Consider the following 16377-nt stretch of genomic DNA (forward strand, 5'->3'; position numbering starts at 1 on the left):
CATAGCAAATGGAAGTGGCCTGACTCAGTTTCCCCTCAGCTCAGCTGCTAGTGGTAAGACAGAAACAGAGGTGTTCCACTTACTGCTGAACTGCCCTTCTTCTCCAGGATCCTCTGGCCATCCACTGTATCTTTAATTTCCTGTATACCACCACACCAACAGGGAGAGTACATCATGAAAATCATTAGATGACCACACAGGCTCATTATACTGCTTATACTGGATACATATATGGAACATTAAACTGTACATTCCTCTGAAAATGTGATGGGGGGGTTAATAGTAGTTTATGCTAATTGCAAGGGGGTTAGTTTACCTGCTTCAGTTTTCCAATGGTTTCATTGTGCACATCCCTCTCTTTCTCCACCTCTGTCAAATGCAGCTTCACACCATCTATATCAGATGCCTTTCCCTGAATGAGAAACACAAAGAATATGTATTCAGTTCTGTTATTTTCCTATATACACAATCTGCTGGGTTTAATAGGTTAGAGAGAAAACCCAATTTTAAATCAGTTTCAACATAATTAGGGTTCTATGTACACCATGCTAATGGCGTCACTTACAGTAATTACAAGATTAACATAACAGTTGGACAATGTTTAACAGTTTGAAACTAACTTCATGATACACTACATTACCAAAAGTATGTGGACACTGAATGTCATATGCTGTAGCGTTAAGATTTCCCTTCAGTTGAACTAAGGGGCCAAGCCTAAATCATGAAACTGCCCCAGACCATTATTTATCCTCCACCAAACTATTCTGTTGGCACTTTGCATTGGGGCAGGTAGCGTTCTCCTGGCACCTGCCAAACCCAGATTCATCCATCGGACTGCCAGACGGTGAAGTGTAATTCATCACTCCAGAGAACGTGTTTCAACTGCTCCAGAGTCCAATGGCGGCGAGCTGTACACTACTCCAGCCGAAGCTTGGCATTGCGGGTGGTGATCTTAGGTTCGTGTGCAGCTGCTCAGCCATGGAAACCCATTACATGAAGCTCCCGACGAACAGTTCTTGTGCTGACGTTGCTTCCAGCGGCAGTTTGGAACTCGGTAGTGAGTGTTGCAACCGAGGACAGACAACTTTTACGTGCTTCACAGCACTCGGCGGTCCAGTTCTGTGTGCTTGTGTGGCTTACCACTTCGCGGCTGAGCCTTTGTTGCTCCTAGACGGTTCCACTTCACAAAACCAGCACTTACATTTGCCCGGGGCAGCGCTAGCAGGACAGAAACTGACTTGTGGGAAAGACGGCATCCTATGACGAAGCCACATTGAAAGTCACTAAGCTCTTCAGTAAGGCCATTCTACTGCCAATGTTTGTCTATGGAGATTGAGTATACAGCCACTCAATTTATTAAACCGGTCAGCAACAGGTATGGCTGAAATATCCACTAATTTGAAGGGGTGTCTTTTTGTATATATAGTGTACTAACAGGATTTTTATTGGAACAGTGGGGGTAGAATTTGGGGTATGTCACCAAAAACACACCAGACCACGTCAAACACTATCATATCGTCAAACCTATGAGCAACCTAAGGGCCACCATATGCTGAGAAATGACAGTTAAATAGATGAAAACACTTAATTGCTGAAGATGTACAGTTAAACACACATTAGGTACTCAGGCGATGAGAATAGCAATTTGAGTCCTGCCTTCATGTCTCAGGGCATGCTGCAGTGAACAAAGCCTACATACACTATACATAATACCAGTCAGTACTCCCCTGGGCCCGGATGAAAGTGTCAGAGTGTGTTGCTGTGTACAGCACTCTGCCATGTCTGTCTGGGAAGAGGAAAACAAGTTTACCTCCAGTTGGATAGAATGTTCCTTCTGTAGCTTCTCCATCTGCTCATGGTGCTCCAGCCTGCTCTCCTCCATGCTCTCCTGAACACAGGAATACAACAGGGACAACGTTGGAACAAGCCATCACCTAATCATCAGCACACGTCTATTCTTAGCATTCTTTTTTTTTTTTTTTTAAAGGCTAAACTAAATATTTAAGGTCCTTAAACCATGCTACAAAACAAACAAAACTATCTGAGCAGAAAGAAGAAACACACTAGTGACACCAAGTGGTCAGTGTTAATGTGACAGGGGTTACTCCAGGCAGTGAAGAGCTCCTCTCAACAAACAATATTGATCACCTATTAACCTTATCTTGAATAGCATCTATTCATGTTAATGTAAAATCTTTAAAGTGTATAGTGGTAGAACCCAGCATTACTACAGAGCAGGCAGTATATACACTGTAATATCGTGGTGAATAAATCAACGTGAAACTGAAGTTGGTACTGTACCTCAGCCTCTTTGAGTCTGCGTTCGAACCAGCCCTTAGTTCCCTCCATAGACTGGACCTGGGCCTGCAGCTCCTCTACACTCTGCTGCAGACCCTCCAACTCCTTGTTGCGAGCCTAGGAGGTCATAGGGTAAAGGTCACATTAATACACAAGCAGTGTACCTTCTCATGTTCTCTTCCCTCTCATTGGCCCTTTGGCCCAGACTCGCGCAACCCCCCCCCACCTTCTCATCTCGAAGCTGTGAGCGGATCTCCTCCTCGGTGCGGTTCTTGTCCTCGTGGAGTCCCCTCAGCTCTTTCTCGTATCGCGCCCGCACCCCCAGCACCTCCTTCTCGTGCTGCAGACGCACGTCGCTCAGCTCTTCCTTGTGTCGTGACTTCTCAGTGATAATGTCGATGGCCAGCTCGTCCAGCATGGCCTTCCGCTTGTCTGCTGTCTGAAGGGAGAGGGACATGGGAATGGGAGATGATATCTCTGGATGTTACTACACATCTCTGACATTTACTGTGATGATACACGACCAATAACATTCACATCTCACTTGGCACTTAAACAAACCATAAGACAAATCTTTGAATCATAATATAAAATGGACTCAAATATAACTCTGTGATATGCTAAGTCTAAGACAGGCACATAAGGTCATTGAAGCTGTGACTTTCATTTACAGTCTGTGATCCTGTGGGGATAACGAGTGGAGCTTGAGAGAGGTCAACTCAGCATTCCCACCTTCCCTGGGAGAATGCCAGTAATGAGAGTGCCATGTGTATTACAGAACAATAGTCACTGTGCTCTAATAACCAGTGCTCTGGTGAGTGGAATGAAGCCTCCTGCATGTGTCTCTGATCACTCCCTTTCCGTGTGCGTGTCAGATACCTTTTTAGCCTCCTCCAGCTCTTGCTGTACCCTGTCTTTCTCCTGGCCAACTTCAGTCAGCTGCTCCAACAGTCTGCTGTTGGCACGGTTTGACTCCTACAGATACATTCATCAGAGAGGAGCACATGAGCAAGAGATGGGTATAAAAATACATTTGCAACGGGAGCTTTTTCCTCCCCGACCTACAAGATAAGCACTATATCATAGTAAAAAAAAAGACAGGATTCTGACCTACCAATTAAGAGGACCGAGTCCTGCATTATTTGTCATAGACAGTGCTCCACATTTATTTAAGATTGGTTCTCTATCTTAGTATGCATGTACTAGGACAGTGTGAGGGCCACACAAACCTGTAGCTGAGAGTTAAGGTCATCTCTCTGTGCCAGAAAGCTCTCCTGCTCAGTCCGTTTCTGCTGCAGCTCCACATTCAGAGCCGTGTTTTGGTCACGCAAAAGGTTCATCTCCTGAGTCTTCACTGTCTGAATCTAATGACACACAACACCCACTAGTCAGGACACAGTCCCCATCACAATGGACCAACATCTGACGACTTTGTTTAATGAAACATGGTAGTGGATCAAATGGGTCAGTAAGGCAGAAGTGGAAAAAGTGAGAAAAGAAAAGCAGGTGAGCAGAGGTTTGACACACAATGATGATTTAGGATTAAGCTTTGTAGGGCAAAACAGACAGTATTATTGTAAGGATTAGCAACTCATGTGTGAACACCATTCGTCACTATGTGAAAAATCTCTGTACCTCCCTGACTTTATTCACATTAGCATGACTTGTCATATTGGTGATGCATCATGGTTAATGGCTGGTGAGTGGTGACGGCAGCAGAATGAATATTGAGGAGGTTCCGCGGGGTAGTGGCAGGGCAGTAAGATGAGCTGTACCTGTTCTAGAGCCGCTAGGTTAGTCCTGAGAGCATCGTTCTCAGTCAGGATACTCTCCACCTGCTCCTGACTCACAGCACTCTGACAAGCTACCTGTATCACAGCCCCACACACAGGGTAACACAGGGGGCACCACCCAGGGAGGGAAGGAGGGGAGAGGGAGGAAAAAGACAATGTGCAAGGTGAAGAGAAGGATACAAAAAGGTGGCGATTGGCAGCTCGAGAATAGGGATAGAAAAGTGTGTGGGGGGGGGGGGGGGGGGGGGGTTGATTGGGTGGATAGATCATCATTAAAAGAATGAAGGCAGAAGGGGCAGGGTGAAATGACCAGAAGAGGATCAGTGAGACAAGAAAGTCAGATGGCAAAGAAATGTGAAAAATAAGTATAAATTAGGCAATGTAAAAGAAACAAAGAACGGTGACAGAAGCCAGATCAGAAACAGAACTTCTGCATGACTAGCCAAAACAGAAAGCTGGACTTCAAATAACAATGAACTTCCATATTGAAAAGAGAAAATGAAGAGAAGGTAAGAGAAGGTCGAATGCCTTATCTTGTTGTCGTCTACCCAAAGCGGAGTTCAAGTTAATTAAGACGTGCGACATCACAGAAGACATAAGTGCCAGTCGTGCTAGGAGGCCTAATTAAGTGGAAAACAGATTGGTCCCTAATGAGGTGCACTGTGCCCACTTAAGACTGTGGACCACTCTCTTCCAGACAACCTCTTCAGACACAGACTAATCTCCAATTATTTAGGGTGATCCCCACTTTGCCTTTTCATTAACCGTCAATTAAAATGTCTTGACGCTAAGATAATTTGAGTGTTTTGGAACTTCAACGGGAAGGGAAGCGAGCGTATAGTTCAAGAAAGTTTAGAGTTTACCTGATCTTTAAGTGCGTGTAGAACTAACTCGTGCTCCTTCTGCCGGCTCTGGAGCTGTTCCTTCATCTCACCAACACTCTAGATATAAAAACAGGTAGCAAGAGTCAGCTTCAGCTTCCCACTATATTCTGTCAATCATTTTAGGATATGGTTCCATGGCATGCATACCGCAACCCAGGTACAGATCAGGTTGTGAGGTTAAGAAGGCCTATGTATTGTCATAATACAACAATATGAGTACTCCAGGTACAAAACCAGATGATATATATTTTGGGTGATTGATCTCATAACAGAACAGGCAACATCAGGATGTTTAACCTGGTTGGCTGACAGCAGATCTCCCTGTAACTTCTGGATGCGGATGTTCATTGACTTCAGCTCCTCCTCCTTCCTCTGTTGAATCTCGTCGATTTTGGTCCTGGTGCAGAAAGAAATGCATATTCATCGAATTGTCATATTCGCCTCCAAATGGCATCTGGCAGTTTTTTTTGTTACTTTTCTCTAAGTCATAAACAAGTAGCACCACCTTCAGAAGCTTGGTGAAAGTGAAATATAAGTTGAATCTTTATACCCTTACCTGCTGTCATTGTAAAGGTCTTCTTTTTCGCCTTGCAAATGCAGGAAGCTATAAAACAAATCGCAAAGAGCCAGTCAGAAAACTATTCAACCCTGAAATCACCCAGTAGAGTAGGTATAACAGACAGACTTCTCGAGCGGGAGGCCAGGGCTGAGCTCATAAGAGCAACTTTGGGCAGGCGACTTTGCAGACGCAGCAGACGACAGGTTCAGTCTCATTACTCTTGCCTGCTGACTGTACATGGGGCCAGAGTCTAGTGTCACAATGCAGTACTGAGCCTGAAACAGCAGCCCAATATTGCCAGAGAAATACAACTATAATGGGACAGGGGATAATCATGAATGTCCTACTCTTATGTAGTTCATCACAGCTGAGCCAAGATAACTTAAATAAGTTCATCCACAATTCTGCAAGGAAATACAATTAATCCACATTTCTGCAAGGAAATACAATTTATCATGGAATTGTCTTCCAATGGGAGGGGGGTTAATATATCTCAAAATTAATAGATTAAAGCATAATTTGCCATGTGTGTCACTTCAAAATGATACACATTTTAAGTACAGCAGCTTTGTTTACAAATTGCAGGTCAGCTTTCTCGAGGTAAATATGAGGCATATGTTATTTATCATTTCTCTTGTGCACTTTCCATCTGTTCCTCTGATCCATCCACGATTCACAACAACATCACATATCAAGTGTATATCCCTCTCATTATAAACAAGAGTTTAGTGATACAGAATAAGTGTCATTTTTAGACGACAGATGTGTGTGGTAACGGTTCATATTGGCTCCTGGCTGTCAGTCCCTCTGTCGGTCTGTGCGACAGCTGATCTGATGTGCAGCAGCGCATATTTGAAAACACAGGCGGGTCATTTACAAAGTTGCTTTGATGTTGCTTGAGCTTCGGAATGAAACGGGAATTGTGGGCGATTTTGATTCAGCAATGGAATATTTTCCTAGTGTAATACTTGCTGGTTGGACCGTGTTTTAGACTCCTCCGCAAGATTAGAGCCAAAATCAATAATAATCACGAAAGCCAGCTATACCTGTCTACTGGTAAATGAAGACATTTAAGATGCTAGCTAGCTCGCTCGCTAGCCAATTCAGCTTGCTAGCATACAGCTAATATAGCCACACATGCATTGGTAGCATACCGCTGGGTGATTATACAGCCAAATAAACATTCCTGCACTTACCTGCTTTTACTTTGTTGGAGTTGCTAGCTGGCTAAATGTTTTCCTCTTGGGTGTGGAGTTTACTATTGCAACCTTTTGATGGCTGATTTAATTTATAATAATTCAACCGTATATGATCGTTTACTTTTCCAGACAAGTGTTTGCACTGCAAGGGCTCAAGCAGAAAACTGCTAACATTGCACCGCAGTAGCCTATTCATGTTGTTCATGTACATTAGAATAACATTTTACTGCTGTAACTTTCATAGCTGACTCGACTTACAAATGTCCCTTTTAATACAGTAGTCCGCTTGTTGTATAGGCTACAAGCAAATGAGAAAACTACGATCTGTCTGATCAAGAGTGGCTGGCCCAGAGGCCGCTTGGGAACTCTCAGGTAGACCACATTACGACGTCTTGCCCGACGGTTTGAGAATTCATAAACACAAATGACATTACTGAAACTTACTGAGACTGGCTTTAAGGTTGACTATATGTAGAACCAAAGAAATGCATTCATAACATTTGCAAGCTAAATAGATTACCTGTCTTGCTTTTTCTTCAATTTTTCAGAGAGCTAGGGCACACATGAACAAAATCAGTGTTAGATTACATGCAGGGGCCTAGATGCTAACGTACACTAGAGCCTAATTTATACACTGAAGAACACATCTGTTATAGTTACCTTAGCTATCTCTTCTTGAAGTTTAGTGACATCTGTCTGTTTGGATGACTGGAGGAGAGAAGAGAAAGATATAAGTACTTAAAATGAAGACTTCGAAATAGCCAAACCAAATTGTTGTCCAGCTCATCATATTTATACATGCCAAAGTCCCTTCAATTAGCATAGTAAATGAGGTAACTTATTGCTTCACTTTGAGGCACTGGGGCAGGTAACACGAGAACTGACTACAACTTAACTCTTCTTAACCTAGAGTGCAATTATCACTTAGCAGCAAAAAAAAAATCTAAGAATGTCCATTTCTCTCACCCTGGGATGTTGACACCTAGCCCAAGGTTGTGAGATTGGTCGTTACCTCTAGTGCTTGGAGCTGCTCCTTCAGTAGGCGCTTCTCCTCCACCTCAGTGTGCAGCTGCAGCTCCACCTCTGGCCCAAAGCATTGCGTTATTGGATTTGGACACAGTGCTGACCACCTAAGAGCATCCTGTTTCATAACTAGACCAGTGCTCCTCACTGCAGGTCCTGCTGGGCACGCAGGTAGTCCATCTTAGTCTTAATTACAGTACGGTAAATGCTAAGAGGAATCTTTGGGACATCCAACTCTGATGCCACCCGATTGAAGTTGAAATGAACGGTTATGGTAAGGGTTAAGGTTAGGTTTAAGCTAGGGTCGTCCCAAGGGTGCAACTTAGCATCTACAATTACAGTACCCCTCTCACTGGCTTCAGTCACACGCTCCTGAACGAATTAGTCTGACATGCTGTTGAGAAAAACTAGACACCTGCTGGACCCATGCCCCAGAGCCTGCATTGAGGAATAGTGAACTGGACTATGTCCTATCAGATTGGAAGGAAACCAGCAGTTAAATTATTTACGCAACATTGGGTGGTGGAAGTCAACATTGTTAACAAAGACTTAAATTAAGTCAATTACTCATGTAAAGTAGCACAACAACGAAATGGGAAAGTTTCCACTGAGATAAATGACTGCTGTGCTGAGATTTCCCAACTATTTCTGAAGATATATTCTCCATAAGAAAAAGACAACTCACCGATAAGCTCATTCACTCGCTGTTCCAGTTTGGCACACTTTGCCTCTGCCTGGGGAAAAAAAATTAAAGTAATTTAAGGACAATTCAACACATTTCCATACACCATGCATATTTCAAAAGATTAATCTAAATTGGGGTTGATTCATGTCTGCTGTAATATCCCAGTTGGTGTACCATACTGGAACAGTTCAATATGATGTAGAAACATACAGGCACGTCATAATGGGCAGAATAAACAGAGCAACCTAAAACAGTGAAAGTGCATCTAATATTTATTTAGAGTTATTACCACTACGCTCTGCTGTTCATTGATTATTGATTGCCATTAACATTAGTATTTATCCTGCTACTGGTAACCATTACTCAGGTTTACATGTACAGTGCATTCAGAAAGTATTCAGACCCCTTGTCTTAAAGTAATGAAGGACTGTCGTTTCTCTTTGCGTATTTGAGCAGTTCTTGCCATAACGCGGACTTGGTCTTTTACCAAATAGGGATATTTTCTATATACCACCCCTACCTTGTCACAACTACTGATGGTTAATACATGATTCCATATTTGTAATTTCATAGTGTTGATGTCTTCACTATTATTCTACAATGTAGAAAATAGTAAAAATAAAGAAAAACCCTGGAATGATTAGGTGTCCAAACCCTTGACTGGTACTGTAGATATATTTTTTTATTATCATTAGCCTTTTGATATTAATTACTGCACTGTTGGGTAGAGCTCGCAAGTTAAGCATTTCACTGTAATTGTGCATGTGACTAAACTTGAACTTCAGGATATTGTCAAATTGCAGTTCCTTAGAACATACTTGTTCATGGTGTCACACTGACATTTTAGTCATTTAGCAGACGCTCTTATCCAGAGCGACGTACAGTTAGTGCATTCATCTTACGATAGCTAGGTGAGACAACCACATATCACAGTCGTAGTAAGTACATTTGTCATCAAATTAGTTATCAGCAAAGTCAGTGCTAGGCGCAATAGAAAAGTGCTAATGTTTTTTGTTTTTTTGTCAGTGCCTAGGTGTTTGTTTTTTTGGTCACCTGTTCCAGTCTGTCATTGGTTCCGGCGGCAGCATCCTCCATGTTCTCACTGACATCAGCATGCAACTGGACACCATTAGTGTCAGCCGGCCCTTCCATCTTGGAGGCATTGGTGTCAGTGACATCTACTCCCCTCTGGCTCTTTATCGCACTCTCAGAGCGCTCCTGGAGGGCTGAGGGAAAAACACAGGGATGGAAATAGAAGCTAGAACTTGAAAAACGGATGTGTTGCCATTACTTAGATACATCTTATCTAAGAAATGTCTTTGAAAAAGTGGAATTCCTACAATGATAACCAACATAAACATACCCGTCATCTTTTTCTGAAGGGCAGCGTTCTCTGCCTGGAGACGGAGTAGCTCTCCATCCACAGAGCTGGTGGTGGGACTGGAGGATTCTGCCTGAAACACTTTTCCATTCTTTAAGTCTTTGTTTTCATGTTCTAGCTCCTCTATCTGGGTACATAACTAAAAACACAAAAGGGAATAAAATAAATACATATTTCTGTAATATAATCATGAAACGGGATCAGAAAGGTGGGGCTTTTAGGTCATATTAGCTAGACATATATCACATCTTCATTTACAAGAACATTCCCCTCTGCTGTAACGAGGCGCAACTACTCATAACCACAACCCATCCCCAGTGGCATGAGTGGGAGCAGGGGAGATATAGTACCTTGGACAGCTCCTGCATCAGGGTGCTGTTTTGCAGTCTGAAGTCGTCCTCCTGGCTGTGCAGTTTCCCTTGCAGCATCTCATTCTCGCTGAGTAAGGCATCCACCTCCTGAGCGTGCGCGCGCACCCACCAGACAGACAGCAAATCAACCCATGTGAACACAAATTACAGACTCTCCTCACCTTGGGGTTTATGGCACTTTAATAGAAAAACCCTACTTGAAATATTTGATCTGTTGAACTGAAAGCATTTCTAGCACAATACAAATGTAATACAATATGAGAATATCCACTGAATAACAATTCAATAAGAAAAGCACAGGCTAAGGACTTTGATACCCCGGATTTCTAGTTTGAATAATCTCACAAAAAAACATAACAATATTGTTTGCTGGTGAGGCAGGATGGTGAAATTAACCAAAACAAAAAGTTGGAGAGGACTTTGCTGTACTTCCATCTCAAATGTCTGTTTCATACTTTGATGAGACTCAAAATCAGTTTTTGTCAAATGATCTAAAATACTTTAGGGAAAGATGGAATATGCATATTGCAACAGCAGATGGCGCAGTTAGCTACATTAATACATTATAAACCAGGCCAATATAACATTTGTGATCCTAATGAGTAAATGTATCAAATAAATTTACAGCAGTGTATTCCTCCTTTCTTTACCTATGCTTGGGCTTAAAAATCACCTTGTCTTCATTGAGGAAGTTTCCATCCATTATTGTAATACACATACAGTATATAACAAACTAATGTTCAGACCATCTTTTCAAGATAATTTTAGACCGCTTTGATAAGTTTGAGAAGATTAACAGAAATAGGACAAGGAACTCACCTGAGCTTTCTTGCTCTTATTCAAAGCCTGCAAATGAAACAAAAAGATCATTAGAAACTAAGTCAAATCCCAAACAAAGTTACCTTTTATTCTTCCTCAAACATGATGATGCCTTTAGTTTCAGTGTATTGAAATCCACAACCCTATTATCAGTTTGTTTAATCAAATGTAGATTAGCTTGCAATACCTTCTGTGCTTTGATGTAATCCTTCTCCAAGGTCACTGACTTCTGACGAACAGCCACTAGCTCTGAAATAGAAACAACCACAAATCTTTATCACCAGTTACTAGTATTTTAATTTCAGTCACTTGAACTAACCCATAACCCATTTTGAAGTTGGAGACAATGCATCACACACACCTACCTTTAGGAGGGATAGTAAATCTGAAGCCCATCCTGGAGTTGCAATGTAATGCTCATTTAATTTCAGCAGTAAATATTGATCCCTGTTCATGGTCACAAATTGGCTTACAGAATGCCTGTATTTTATTAGCTACTGCTTACCAGCTGTGTTCTTCCGCAGGTCATCAGAAAGTTGGTAGTTCTGTGTCCTCAGCTCTAAAAGATGAGCCTGGAAAAAAGGTTATAGGCAGAGTGGATGACTTTATCGAGGTTCAAACTTAAAACGTAAAATAGCTTATTGAACACTACTTTGACTGTTAGCTGGGTGTGTTGATGCCACTGCTTTTAGTGTGTTATTAAACTGATCCAACACACTGAAATGTCACATTGTTTTCAACGCTTTGGATGTTAGCTAGGTGTGTTGATGACCCCTTAATAAATGAGAATTGTCTACTACACAAACAACAGTAAAGTTGTTGTGCAATATCTGGTTTGGAAAGCTGAACACAACCATAATAATAACTTAAGTAACGTTAACTGGTATCCAGTCCTTACACAGGCTGAAAGCTAACACTAGGCTAACGTTATCTGACCAAACCCGTGACCCAGCAAACAACTATAAGAAACAGCCATTTGAAATCATTATCTAACACGAATACAATAACAGATTCGTTGTTATTAAGATAACAACGAAGACCAGTGTAATTTCAAGATATCTAGCTAGCCAGCTGGCTAACTAACTAGGTAGCCATCCACACCGACTAGATAACTCGCAAACCAGTTAGTTGATCATGTTATTAGCTAGAACACGAAGCCACAATTCCATATATTTGCATTGAATACTAAAATGACAGAGCCAAATGACCAAATATGTTAACTACCGGTTATTGGATTCGAAGAGCAATGAATGCAGATATTAGCTATTTAGCTAGTAGCTAGCTAGCTACATTCCTTGGTTGGAGTGTTGCTTTTGGCCTAGCTAGGTGAAGCTAGCTAGCTAGGTTGTGATGCTTTTGCCACTCAGTAGTTTAGCGCTGGACAGATTGATGGCCAGTCCAATTTTCAGGAAATACTCTGAAGATCGCAGCATATTTCAAACAACTGGCATTGAAAATGGACAGGTTTCCGCCTACCTGCATTCGATGGAACTCCTCCTCTGATAGTGCCTGCGCCATCTTCACTGAAGAGCTAGGAAGGACTCTGCTGTTAGTAGAGGTTTGATAGGAGTCGGTGTGGAGAAGTAGGCTACAATTTCAGCAGGTTAGCGTTTTTCGTCACAAATGTTGTTCTGGAGGCAGCTCTGCAGCGCACTAGCTGGAACAGCTACAAAGTCCTACAATCTAATTTTAAACGGAACCACACCGCTAACACTAATGCCTAACCTTAAATTAACACCAAAAAGCTAATTTTGTTTTCATATATTTTCACAACATAGCCAATTTTAACTTTCCTGCTGGCCCATCTAGCGAAAATCGAGAGTTCTGCCTCCGGGGCAAAATTCATGTCAATAAACGTCAACCTGCACATTTTCATGTCATGCTGCATCCTATGGAAAACGCAGAGTAGTTGTATAGGGAAATGTAATTTTATGGGACGACTTGGCTATTAAATAAGGGAGGGCCGCACTAACTATTTTCACTAGTCTAAACATTACACCATAGCCAGGTAATTGTCTTTGCAATAATCACACCTGTCCAGTAGTTGGGGACCAGAACCATAATGCATGAATATGTAACAGCGTTGAGGTGCCTCTATCAGTGAATTACCACCTGATCTTGAGCTACGAGCTTACTGGTCCATTTGAATTAATTGTTTGTTTGCTTCGATTGTTTGCAGATATGATGAATGCACCTCCAACTGTTACCGACAATCAGAAACGGGAAGAGGAAGCAAGACATCTCACTCGCTAGTTTTTTCTAGTTCATATAGAGTGGAAAGTATTCAGACCCCTGGGGTGAGGGGGGGGGGGGGTTCTCATCAATCTACACACAGTACCCAATCATCACAAAGCACAGACAGGTTTTTAGATTTTTTTGCAAATGTATCAAAAATACAAAAATTTAATATAAGTGCTCAGACCTTTTACTCAGTACTTTGTTGAAGCACCTTTGGCAGAGATTACAGCATTGAGTCTTCTTGCTTGGCACACTTTTATTTGGGGAGTTTCTCCAATTCTTCTCTGCAGATCCTTTCAAGCTCTGTCAGGTTGGATGGGGAGCGTCGCTGCACATTTTTTTCAGGTCTCTCCAGAGATGTTCGATTAGGTTCAAGTCCAGACTCTGGCTGGCCCACTCAAGGACATTCAGAGAGTTGTCCCGAAGCCACTTCTGTGTTGTCTTGGCTGTGTGCTTAGTGTTATTGTCCTGTTGGAAGGTGAACCTTCGCCCCAGTCTGAGGTCCTGAACACTCTGGAGCATGTTTTCATCAAGGATCTCTCTGTACGTTGCTTTGTTCATCTTTCCCTCGATCCTGACTAGTGTAGAGAAATGCTATTTCTTATGCAGGTGACCAAACTATTGTTAATAAAGGGCTACAACTCAAAGTAGAGCCTGTGGGGTCCCCTACAGGATAGCTCCCGCATTACACTAATTGCCAAAACCAGCGCGCACACACATAATCTCCGTTGTAGCTGAACATTGTATGCCCGAAGAGGATTCTACGATGACGGACAGACAACTGAGCCAATGGCGGAAGACTACAGACTACACCCCAGCTGAACCAATCCAAAGATCCGATCTTCCAGAATCAACCTACTTTCTGTTCTATATATAAGTGGTGTACTGATTGTATCGGCCTCTTTGTCAGCAGTTCCGTACGAACCAGCGGGAGAGCCGTAATTACGCTGTTCTAGATATCTTCACTCTGAATAAACTGTAGCTTGTCATACAATTTACCACCTTGTCTGAATCGATCCTTGACCGACTCGCCTGTCTACATATCCAATTTCTAACACTAGTCTCCCAGTCCCCGCAACTGAAAAACATCTTCACAGCATGATGCTGTCACCACCATGCTTAATGGTAGGGGTGGTGCCAGGTTTCCTCCAGATGTGACGCTTGGCATTCAGGCCAAAGAGTTCAATCTTGGTTTCATCAGACCAGAGAATCTTGTTTCTGGTCTGAGAATCGTTTAGGTGCCTTTTGGCAAACTCCAAGCGAGCTGTCATGTGCCTTTTACTGAGGAGTAGCTTCCGTCTGGACGCTCTACCATAAAGGCCTGATTGGTGGACTGCAGCAGAGATGGTTGTCCATCTGGAAGGTTCTCCCATCTCCACAGAGGAACTCTGGAGCTCTGTCAGAGCAGCCACCGGGTTCTTGGTCACTCCTTGAATGGGCGCCAACAGCAAATGTGAAGGTATTTTTTACATCCGTACCCCAGTAAGACCCACGTGATCGCAGTGAACATCACTAAGTGAAGGACTGCTATGAACTAAGGAGTTCAGACCCAACTGCTAATGCATTGGTGCCTATGGGAGAGCCAACCCCTTAAGCAGACCGGGGACCATTTTTTACAAAGCTAAACGGCTTGAGTGGGACATCCTAATTTTTCCGCCATATTTTCTACAATATGGTTTTGCGTTTCTGGTCCTTGCTATACGGGATCATTGGGAAGTCCCTACCACCCAATAGATCACCACGGTGGAGGTGTCATAATACCCTTAAAACCTAGCGGTAATACAGGGAAATGGTTCCAATCGTTTTTCCACCATTGATTTTTCCAATAGGGAATTTTAGAAAAACTTTAAATAAGGGCTGTGTTTTGTGTGGGTGACTTTTATCAATATATTATGGCTCATACTGTGGTACTATATTAAATTGACATTTTAAATGTTTAGGCAGGGTTCACCAACTTCCAGAGGCAGTGGGAAAGGGACATGGCTAGATGGTATACAGTTTATGTCAAACGGACGTCAAAAGTGCAACCTTTTAGCATTTTAGCTAACCCTAATCCTTTTCCTAACCTTAACCTAACCTGCTACGTTAATTATCCTAACCTGCTGCATAAGTTCTACTAACCTGCTACGAAAAGTAAATTCAGATCCTCTTTTGAACTAACGTTTCAGTGTCATTAGCTAGGTTTCCATCCAATTGGTGATTGTCATGTGAATATTCTAGAATTCTCTTAAAGAAAATATGCCAATTTTCCAGCCAGTGGTGTTTCCACCAAATTGACTTGTTGCAGATAAAAAAGAGTGTGTGATGAGGTAGTGCACACAATGTACCTTTTCGCTTATGTTTTCATGTACCAAATAAACATCTAAAGTTCAATGTGTTTCCATCGCATTTTCTACTCTACCAATAGTTTTGTAAAAAAAAACTGTTGAGTTAAATATGTAGCAAATATGCCTACTGTGGTCTTGACACTTGCTCTGAACAGTTTGCAGATACCGTGCAGTTAGGCTAGTCTACATGATGAGCTTATTATGCATAAGAGCAAGAATATTTATTATTGTCAAATGGAAGTCAAGCATCCATCATCCTGTCACCAGGATCAGACCTTCAATATTTATTGGAAAATAGCATCAAGATCACCATGCACTTTCATCACACTGTGAAGTTCAACATGAGTTATTTCATCTGTAGCCTAATAAACTGCATGGTTTCCCTAGTCGTAGTGGGAGGACCACACACCATATCATCGCATGACTCCAAGTTTACATCGATATGATGCTTATTACATCAATATTATCGCATTAATGCGTTTCATCGCCATTTCTCGCATAATTAATTAAACCGACACAAAAATATCCTACCATGTCGAACAAACAAATTAGGAATATCTGTCGGCATTTATAAATTGGACCGAAACTTCCTGTTTCGATTACAGCTGTCACGATGTGTCTTTACTTTAACGGCATAAAAACGGGAAAATGCGGATTTTAGAATATTCGCATGAAAATCTTTCACCATTCACAGTTAAGTTGACAATCCTTTTCCCAGTCTGTTTAAATTTAAGCAGGCAAGTCAGGTAAATAAGGCCACCCGTTTTGAGTGTAACTGGTGTCTGTGAATCTGGACACAG

The 16377-nt window shown here is 42.1% G+C and overlaps 1 protein-coding gene across 5 annotated transcripts in view; it reads right to left on the minus strand.

Moving 5' to 3' along the window:
* The window catches only part of LOC109908012 (GRIP1-associated protein 1), a 37060-nt gene extending 23993 nt beyond the window's left edge, over positions 1–13067 (minus strand). The window contains exons 1-22 of one of the 5 annotated variants that reach the window (XM_020506365.2): positions 12489–13067; positions 11518–11584; positions 11200–11261; positions 11013–11039; positions 10173–10280; positions 9805–9961; positions 9495–9667; positions 8442–8490; positions 7746–7816; positions 7394–7441; positions 7254–7285; positions 5532–5579; positions 5273–5372; positions 4955–5032; positions 4074–4166; positions 3528–3662; positions 3178–3273; positions 2525–2737; positions 2302–2415; positions 1811–1888; positions 317–412; positions 84–140 (exon numbers count right to left, since the gene is read on the minus strand). In XM_020506365.2, the coding sequence (XP_020361954.1) occupies positions 84–140; positions 317–412; positions 1811–1888; positions 2302–2415; positions 2525–2737; positions 3178–3273; positions 3528–3662; positions 4074–4166; positions 4955–5032; positions 5273–5372; positions 5532–5579; positions 7254–7285; positions 7394–7441; positions 7746–7816; positions 8442–8490; positions 9495–9667; positions 9805–9961; positions 10173–10280; positions 11013–11039; positions 11200–11261; positions 11518–11584; positions 12489–12530 (1944 nt within the window). In that variant the 5' untranslated portion in view covers positions 12531–13067. Of the gene's footprint in view, positions 1–83; positions 141–316; positions 413–1810; positions 1889–2301; positions 2416–2524; positions 2738–3177; positions 3274–3527; positions 3663–4073; positions 4167–4954; positions 5033–5272; positions 5373–5531; positions 5580–7253; positions 7286–7393; positions 7442–7745; positions 7916–8441; positions 8491–9494; positions 9668–9804; positions 9962–10172; positions 10281–11012; positions 11040–11199; positions 11262–11517; positions 11585–12488 lie in introns of all 5 variants that reach the window. The other 4 variants (XM_020506362.2, XM_020506361.2, XM_031794203.1 and 1 more) reach the window with 4 other exon arrangements.
* Positions 13068–16377: the final 3310 nt, after the last annotated feature.

This window comes from Oncorhynchus kisutch, linkage group LG17 (assembly GCF_002021735.2).
Source record: "Oncorhynchus kisutch isolate 150728-3 linkage group LG17, Okis_V2, whole genome shotgun sequence".
Lineage (NCBI taxonomy): Eukaryota > Metazoa > Chordata > Actinopteri > Salmoniformes > Salmonidae > Oncorhynchus > Oncorhynchus kisutch.